Source organism: Theobroma umbraticum, unplaced genomic scaffold (genome assembly GCF_002168275.2).
Source record: "Theobroma umbraticum cultivar Fairchild unplaced genomic scaffold, ASM216827v3 scaffold_44.0, whole genome shotgun sequence".
NCBI classification, from domain to species: Eukaryota; Viridiplantae; Streptophyta; class Magnoliopsida; order Malvales; family Malvaceae; genus Theobroma; species Theobroma umbraticum.
Window position 1 is genome coordinate 4,895,389 of NW_018397255.1, and position 9,960 is coordinate 4,905,348.

The 9,960-nt window shown below is 35.5% G+C and overlaps 2 protein-coding genes across 2 annotated transcripts; both read left to right on the top strand.

Annotated features, from left to right (window-relative positions):
* Positions 1–958: 958 nt before the first annotated feature.
* Positions 959–3,300, top strand: LOC110410127 (L-ascorbate oxidase-like). The gene is made up of 5 exons (XM_021419725.1): positions 959–1,282; positions 1,491–1,583; positions 1,693–1,905; positions 2,006–2,179; positions 2,260–3,300. Exons 1-5 carry the CDS (start codon positions 998–1,000, stop codon positions 3,298–3,300), a joined length of 1,806 nt encoding a protein of 601 aa, XP_021275400.1. The 5' UTR covers positions 959–997.
* An 856-nt stretch (positions 3,301–4,156) lies between these two features.
* On the top strand, positions 4,157–6,699 carry LOC110409585 (uncharacterized). The gene has a single exon (XM_021418975.1). It carries the CDS (start codon positions 4,392–4,394, stop codon positions 5,664–5,666), a length of 1,275 nt encoding a protein of 424 aa, XP_021274650.1. The 5' UTR covers positions 4,157–4,391; the 3' UTR covers positions 5,667–6,699.
* Positions 6,700–9,960: the final 3,261 nt, after the last annotated feature.

Here is a 9,960-nt window from a genome sequence, read left to right on the forward strand (position 1 = left end):
AAATTATCCTTTCCTTGGACAATAAAAAAAAAATCCCTTTTCCCCAAAGAGAAGAAAAGTAGTAAAGAAAAGAAAAAGGTTATTGAATGTTTTGGTCAATCCATATCTTCGTTGTATACTCATAAGAAATGTGCACATTTTCTACAAGTTTTAAGATTAAATAGACGTATTTGAGAAGAATCTAAACATTTGGAAATAATTATAAAAATCACGTTTTTTTTATTAATCTTATCTCACGATTTATAATAAAATTTAACCTCAAATCTTTTATTGAGAAAAATAAAAGGCTTTTAGAAGCAACCTAAAGATTTTTGCAGGTGTAAATTACATTTGAATTCTTTAGGTCTAGATTAGTTAGAAGAAGCTATTGTTCATATACTCTGTGTATTAATTATTTGGCAAATGAAGATCTTGGTCATTTATTAAATGGGACCAACATGAGCCTCATCTCTTCGTATGGTTTGGTCTTTGGACTACTTCCAACCATTTTCCAAACTGCAAAACAAAAGAAGAAAAAATGGTTGAGCCCTAGGAACAAATTTTGCATGGGAGCCAAACTTGGGGTTCTTGTCCCTTTGGGTTGGTTTATTATAATGGCTATTTGTTTGAGTTCCTTTAAAAATTTCACAAATAATATTAGAGTGTTGATACGTATCCTTTTTTTAAAAAATAATAATAAGTAAATAAATTATTTAAGGAATATATAAAAATTATTTATTTTTATTTTTATAATTAAAAAATTCCACCGCTTATGTATTAGTTAATGATATTTTGAACAATTTTTTATAATAAAACTTCTTTTTGCCTTTTAAAACAATGTATTTTATTTGAGAATATATGGATGAACTTGATTTCAGACACTAGCTGATTAAGTAAGGAATATCAGGGCAATCAAACACAGATAAACCATCTATTTCCTTTCTTTAGCTCTTGAAATAACAGAAGGGTGATTCAAGCATCAAAGAAACTAAACGTTTATTATTATCTTAAAAGACACATGGTTGGGATTTTGCATTGCCAAGGACTTGTGATTATGTTGCTGGTTACATGCATCTTCATCGCCTTAACAACCGGTCCAGCTGCAGCTATAGAGCGTCATTACATATGGGAGGTGTCTTACCAGTACAAATCTCTTGACTGCTGCAAGAAACTAGCTATTGCCATCAATGGGTTGACTCCAGGCCCTACAATCTCTGCAGTGCACGGAGATACAATCGTTGTCGACGTTATCAACAATTTGTTGATGGAAAATGTTGCAATCCATTGGCATGGAATCCGGCAGGTGTGTAGCTAGAATCGCGCTTATTGCTTTCTAAAGATATTTGAGTTTAATAAGATAATCCTAAGTTAGCCTTAGAGTCTGAAGAGAATCTTATTTTTCATGTTCCATTTCCAAGTTCCAAGTCTGCTAAATGGAATCTTTCTTCTTAACCACATAGGATTGATTGTCTTTGCATTTGTTAACTTGCTGAGCTATTGATGGAAAACAGCGTGGAACACCTTGGAGTGATGGAGCAGATGGTGTTACTCAATGTGCAATCATGCCTGGAGAAACCTATCGATATACATTTGTGGCTGACAGGGTAATAATTACAAGCCTTAACTAGCGTCTATGAAACAAGCTTTGTACTAGTAGTCTTAATTCTTATGTTTAAAGCTCACAAGCTTGTCTTTCCATTTGCTTAACATTAGGCTGGGACATATATGTACCATTCACATTATGGAATGCAAAAAGAAGCTGGGCTATATGGAATGATTAATGTTTCACTTCCACTTGGGGTATCAGAGCCCTTCAACTATGACTTTGATCGAGGGATTATTCTCAGCGATTGGTACCATCATACATCTTATGAACAGGCAACTGGCTTGTCTTCCATACCTTTTGAATGGATTGGGGAGCCTCAGGTAAATTACGCTACTGTATATTTTGATCTGCAACGCTTCAGAGAGTATATGGTAAGCATAACAAGCTTTCTGAACTATATTTTTATATGTCATTTTTCAGTCACTATTGATAAATGGAAGAGGGAATTACAATTGTTCAGGCTTAGCCCCTAGTGTTTGTAATTCAACAAATCCTCAATGTTCTCCATCTACACTGACTGTAATTTCAGGCAAAACGTATCGATTAAGGCTTGCTAGCTTGACATCTTTATCATCTCTTAGCTTTCAAATTGAGGTACACCGATGCTTCTAACTCAGAATCACAGTTTTGAGTAGCAAGTGTTCTTAAAACATTTTCCTTGTTTTCTTACGCAGGATCATGAGATGACAGTTGTTGAAGCTGATGGGCATTACGTTGAGCCTTTTGTCACTAAGAATTTATATATTTACTCTGGGGAAACATATTCTGTCTTAGTAACAGCAAACAAAGATCCTTCCAGGAATTACTGGACCAGCATCAATGTAGTTGCTCGAAAGCCTAAAACCCCAAATGGCTTAGCCATATTCAATTACTATCCTAATCATTTTCATGAATTTCCCCCAACAAATCCACCACCAGGACCCCTTTGGAATGACATACAATCCCAAATGAATCAAAGTCTGACCATAAAAGCTCGCCAAGGTTTCATTGTGTCCCCTCCGAAAAAATCAGACAGGGTCATTGTACTCCTCAACACACAAAACAAAATAAATGGTTATGTTCGTTGGTCCCTAAATAATGTCTCACATTCCCTTCCTAGCACCCCTTACCTTATAGCCTTAAGGGACAATATGACTGATGTTTTTGATCCAACTCCACCACCTGAAGACTATGACTCTGAAAATTATGACATATACAGTGTTTCAAACAACACAAATGCTAATTCTAGCACATCCATTTACAGGCTGCAGTTCAATTCGACAGTTGATATTATATTGCAAAATGCAAATTCCATGAGAGCAAATTGTAGTGAGGTACATCCCTGGCATCTACATGGGCATGATTTTTGGGTCCTAGGTTATGGGGAAGGAAAATTCAACTCGTCCAGGGACATTGAAAAGTACAATTTGGTTGATCCAATTATGAAGAACACAGTGCCTCTTCATCCGTATGGTTGGACTGCTCTGAGGTTTCAAGCAGATAATCCAGGTGTATGGCTTTTTCATTGCCACATTGAAGCCCATCTCTTCTTAGGAATGTTAGTGGTGTTTGAATCTGGGGTAGAAAAGGTGGGAATTATACCCATGTCTAATTATGGTTGTGGCAAAACCAAGAGCTTGATTAAGCGATCGTTTGATAATGGCTTTTTTAAATATCGTTTGAACAAATTTATGATCCATTTTCTTAATACTTTGGTGAAACACACTCAGTGCTAATAAAAACAGATCAGGACCCCCTCAAAGAAAATAGTGGATTAGATCAAACATTGTTAGTCAACGGCCTTTCAAGTTTCAATAGCACTCCTGCTTGGCCATTTTCGATTGTTATCCGAATCATCCCCGAAGATCTCCTCTAACAATTCCCCCAGGCCTTGTCTGGGACGATATTCGACCCTGGATGGCACAGAGTCAAGCCATGAAAGCTCACAAGTGTCACCTCATCACCTCACCTTCACTCCCTGATAGGGTGATGGTATTTCTCAGTAGACAAAACCAAGGACTTCGATCCGAACCCACCTCCTGATGAAAACGAATTTATAAATTATGATATCTAATGGAAGCAAGAAAACAGAAATGCTATTTGAAGCAATGGGATTTACAGATTAAATTTCAATTTCACCGTAGATATTTTACTTCAGATTGTAAACACCTTGCAAGAAAAATAATAGCGAGACGAATCTATGGCATCTCCATGGACATGATTTTTTGGATTTAGGCTTTGCCGGTATGGCATGGGCAAATCTTTGGATGGTCATCGACCCAAATTCTGAATAACTTCCTGTAATTACCTTAAATCCTTGAGTCGGGGTTTGGCACTCAATCTATTAATTCAGTCTGAGAATCTGATTCACTACCAAAAAATGCCTTAATTTAGCAATAACTATAAGAGAATAAGGGTTGGAAACTGACATGAATGCATAATCTGATATACTTCAAGAAATGCCTCAATATTGGCAACAACTAGAAGAGAATAAAATTTCATATAAATTGCTGGAAAATTACATGAATGCATACGAATTGCAAAATTCGTATGAGTGAGTGGAGTGGTGCAGGATGCATTTTAAGGGCAAAATTGAGCATTCAAAGTTTTGCGGGGTGGGGGAGAGACAGAGTACTCTGGAGTATGGACGTGCGAGCACTTGCTGCACATAGATAATTTTGTTTTTGACGAAGTCAGCTGTCACAGAAGAAAAAAAAAAGGAAGAAGAAGATGTTTGTGGCACGCATCATTTTTTTGATTATTGTAAAGATAAATTAATTAAGAATCAATTAGTTCCTTTCCTTAATGTGGATCAAAGAGATGCGACATGCAAATCACTACGAAGATGGTCTTAGGCATGCTATCCACGTCCAAGTGTATGCTCCTCCTTCCTACTTTAAGCAGTTGGGGGATCTCTCGTTTCATCCTCACACAGTTTATTCTTTTCGATTCCATGGCACGTCCCATTTCAGAAGTAGTTTTTCCCTCAACAAACAACATTGCTCGAGAACTAGATGAAATTTACAAGGATCTGCATGAACTTGACTTCATTTCAATTGAAGGAACTAGAACCCTGGAGAACAAGGAGAGCCCGCAAAAGGAAAAACAGATATCTGTTGATCCAAAATCATTAAGAGAACCATCCATGGGAGAAAAAAGCTTCAACATGATGTTACCTCCTATAAACGCGCCTCCAGGGGACACTGCCGTCCCTCTTCCACCCCCTCTGCTACCTGCAAAGCACAAGTTCTTAAGTTGTAGCCTTCCAAACTCTGCAACCTCTTCTCCTCGATTTAGCTCATTTCTGTCAAGGAAGAACTTGAAAAATGAAAGTCAAGCATCTCCTCGACAGGTTGACAAGTTGGTCCATAAGCACTCATCTGCAGCACAATATCATCAGGCTCTGCAGAAAGACAACCAGTTTTGGAGAAGCAAATCCTGTGGTGAAGGAAGAACATGTGCACCACCCGATGAACTTGATGATCTTTGGCTGTACAATGCAAATGACCTTCAATACAAGAACAAGCATCGTGGTCACGGCACTTTAATCTCCAATACCAATGTAAACAATGATATTCGTCATAAGAGTAGTAAGAACATGGACAGTAATAATGAAGATGACTTCAAATGCAGCGCCCTTTGTTTGTTCCTACCAGGCTTTGGTAAGGCAAAGCCAGTGAGACCAAGAAAGCCAGAAGCAGTGGTGATGGAGAATAATGTGATATCCAGAACAGTTTCCCTGGAAAAGTTCGAATGTGGATCCTGGGCTTCATCAACCATGATACCAGACCATGATGACGATGGAGACTCCATGAATCTCTATTTTGACCTGCCATTGGAGTTGATCGAAAATCTTGGGAACGATGCACATTTACCGGTTTCCGCTGCCTTTGTGTTTGATAAAGACATAAAAGGGGTCCTGAAAAATGGTTCAACCTCAACAAGAGCAACAGGCAGGAAATCCCACGAATCATCTCGCCATGTTAGGTTCTCTACATCATCCCCAACATCATACCCTGCCTCACCTGCTTCTTGCATCACACCTCGCTTGCGTAAGGCTAGGGAGGATTTTAATGCCTTCTTAGAAGCACAAAGTGCATGAAATTGTCTTACTCAACCTGTCAACATTTTCTTTTTTCCCACTTTATTTACAGGTGAGGCACTGCCCCAAGAAAATAAACTGTATGTTACAGGCGAGCGTATGCCAGCAACCCAATGAACTTTTTTTGTTCGAAAGCAATCCAATGAATTTAAACGAGGAGACATACGCGATGAAACCCAACTTTTCTTCTTTACTATGTTGGTATGATTCACTTTGCAAATAGCATTGCCATGATCGGCTAACAAATTAAGATGTTCAATCGACCTGATACAAAATGCAGTGGCGCTAAACAAAGCAAAAAGCAAGAGTCCATAAAGCAAACCAAGCACGTTAGCCACCTCAACGGATGCTTTGGGGGCGTGGCCCATCCCCTAGCCTCCTAAGCCCAATTGCTTATAGCCAATGGACCAAATTGTTCTTTATTTTTCTTTTTCATTAAAAGCATAAAACTGTCATGATAGTAGGATCTTGTTTTTTTTGGATAATAAAAAAATGTATGTATCCAAAGAAAAACAGGAATACCCTGGGAACAAGGAAAACAAATGGATCAAACAATTGTTCACCCTAAACTCCTTGTTTATATCAGCTACAATATTCTGCAAGTCGTACGATCTATATCTAACAGTCTCTATAATGCAATGCAAGATACCTTCCTGGGTTCTCCTTTGTTCTGCCAAAAGTTCTATCAGCTTTCAAATGACGTAAGTGTTGGCGACCTTAAGACAACAGAGAGCAATGCTTGGCCTTTTAGCCTTTGGCTAGCCCAGTGAAATTCGCTTGTCCAGTCCTGAACCATTCTTTGAATGCCACACATTTAAAACCTGCTGCCAAACAATCTCTGGACTCCACCTCCTGATCATAAAAAACATATGTAGTGCTCAACTGTGAACAAGCTGTACTTCAAGAACTCATTCTCTGTTTTTGTATATAACCTGCGAAGAATGGCCATCATGCTATTATAGCAAGCCAAAGTTGTCATGATATCAAAGTTGAATATAAAAATAAATTAAATAAAGATAAATGAAATAAAAAATTGCAGCTCTGTCCCTTGCTTGTTGCTTCTGTGATATAAATATGTAAGACTTAACTGAAAATGATGTAAATTTTAATAAATTAAGTCTTGCTCAACATACTCAATTAATAAACTGTTAAAAGGGAGTGGCAAATCACTTAATCTAGTTCCATTGACAACTATGGACAACCTAATTGTACTGATGATTTTGACATATACCAGAATCCAATTAAAACTGTTCTCTCAAGTCCAATTTGCTGAATTATATAACTAGAAATCTTCACTAATCAAGTATCATCAGTTGGACGGCAAACTCAACCTCATCTCATGACAATGAATGCTCTTTTAATTTCCTTTAGCTGTCCAACAATCAAATTTGGAACATTGATGTCTAAAAGATGGATTTTTTATTTTGCATGGGTTAGGTAACAGATGGAGGATCCACTTTCCAAAAAAAAGGGAACAGATGGAGGAAAAGAGAAAGCAAGCACCTCGCAGTGCACTGAGAAATACTGGATCATTTGCACATGGGGTACTGTAACTATACTTGGTATAAAGGAAGCAAATTTAGTAAGTGTTTCACTCACTTTTCCTCTTAAAATATGCAAATTCCCCTATTTTTCTTCCTCTTCCTGCTTCCTTACTAATAAACCATATGTATAGAAAATAGTTTCTATCCTAAGCCTTTCACGTTAACTCTCTTTCCTCCCTCCTGCTTTTTGTCCTTGTACCAACTACAGTGTCAAGAAGCAAGACTTGACCAGCTAGTCTTTATTTAATTATTTATTTATTTTGGCGAAACACGGTTTTAACTATTTTTTGAGGAGGAGGAAAGTAATGCTTGTTTTTGAAACTGATTAAACCTACAAATATACCGACAGCCAACTAGAGAACAAGTTAAGGCGGAAGAGATGTTGGATCAAAGCATCGTAAGGAATCTAAACAACTATTGAAATGAACATGATCGAAAGCAAAAGATCCAAAATGGGGGAGTAATAAACAGAAATCAAGCAATCACGTTATCTGTAGTCAACCATCAATTAGTCTTTTTTTGTTTTTTCCATCATGCAAGTCATGTTACGTGTAGTCAACATCAATTAGTCTTTCTTGATTATCTCATTACCATTCATTGCTGTACATTGACCTTTCCTTTTCTTAATAATATCACCTTATATAAATATGTATAATCATTATTTTGAAAAGCACAATTGATTCAACAATTTTTACTCAAACTTTATAGGATGATAAAGTTAAGGAAAGGGTTACCTCAATTATTGCGACGTAGAATAGAAAAAAGCTAAAATGGGACATAGGCTCCAGCTAAAAGCTTGCAGAGACATCAAACCACGCGTTATGACAACCTGGTCCTACATTAATTGATGTCCCATTTATTATAATAATTTGATACTTTTCGTTAAGATTAAGATCAATCAGGTATTAAATAAATTTTAAATTTTAATCGTGAAAGTGAAGGGATTCAACGGATTGAAATTTAATTATAAAATGAGAAAGACTTATTCTCATAATCATATATTTTTTTTTAAAAAAAAAAGTTATGTGCACTTAAAGGAAACTTCGTCTTCGACTTCGCTTCAGCATTCAGCAAAACTGCAGGCTTGTTTTGCTTAATTCCACAGGCCACTGTCACCATTACGGCACTCTCTCTATTATAAAAGGTGTTAAATTAATTAGGTTTTAAATTCAAATTAATTTCATTATTTCGATTTGCTCTAATTTTATTTTGAATATTTTCTAATAATGCTTAGATCATTTAATTTATGCGTGGGCGGATTACATTGATTATATTCATAAATGTTTATTTTAAATAATTATTAATTTACGCTTGACTTTGTCAACATAATAATAAAAACAAGTCAACACTTGATTTCCTTCCAACGCTTGACTTTCAATAGGTTGACTTTCCACCTTTCTTAGGAAATAATGCTTACACAATCTTCTTTTTTATTTCATAAACTCTGAGGGAGATCAAAATTCAAATGAAAAATTCTGATTTTAAAATGTTTAAAATGCAGATTAAATCGCACATAGGAAACCAAAAAAAATAATCAAAATGGAAAACTTATTAAATTTTATTTACATGCAATTAATTTGGAGTCAATTTGGGAGTTCAAATTTAAAAATTCTAAAGTTTTTATTCGAATTTCTTAATAATTTATACTAAGAATATCAATACGAAGGCTTCATCTTTTTCACATTTCGGCTTCATCAGCGTGGCCAAAAGCAAAACAATCTTCAGCCTAATGCCAAGTAAAATAAATGAAAAGGTAAACACACGAGGACTCGCGACGAACTTGCAAAGATTCTTCCTTTATGTTGGACCATGGGAAAAAGGCAAAAGTTGACGATTGATCCAAAATGTTTTAGTCAAATCAAAAATTAAAAACGCGGTTTCTGTACTTTAAAAAAGAACAAAACAAAACTATTCTTTAGCACAATTACCGTGAAATTTCTCATAAGAAAATTGAAAATTTTTTCCTTTTACTCAATAATTAAATAAAAATTAAATACAATAAATAGACATAATTAATTAAATAGATAAAGTACATAAAAGTGGTTAGATAGTACTACTTCTAATTACTACATATTTTTATTTATGTTATAATCTACTTCTTATATGTTAAAACTGTTAATTTATCAGTTTTTATTTTTAGCATGACTTATGTGAAATTTATAATAAGATAATTTGGAAAATTCTTTCTTTCTACTGGATATATTTTTGTTTTTGAAAGGCTACTTGATTATTGATATATATGTATATATATTCAAAATTTCCCATATTGGACATAATTAATTACTTCCCTTTTGTATTATTAATCTACTTATTACATGTTGTATTGTCAATTTATCAGTTTTTTAGTTTCAATTTTTATTCAATCTTTTAAAAAAAAATCTTCACAAACTTCACCTAAGGAATTTTTTCACTCAATTCTTGCTTCTTTTATTTTTGCCGTTTTATTGATAGTCAAAGTTTTACCAATTATTCTGTCCTTGCTACGACCACAGGGAATCTCTTGGCTGTTACTCGGTTTCTTCGTCAGGAGTGCAAATGCCTCGACTTGTCCAAGTGTCCCGCCAAAAGGTCCACTGTTAATATTCTATGATTTTTTGGGTTAAAGCCACACAACGCTGACTGGTCATGGTCTCCATTTCCAATTTAACATCAGCAAAAATAAATAAATAAAGAAAAAGAAAGGGGCAGGTCTTATCTACCTGGTCTTATGATCTTCGATACTCAACGCATATAAAAGGCAGCAAAACCAT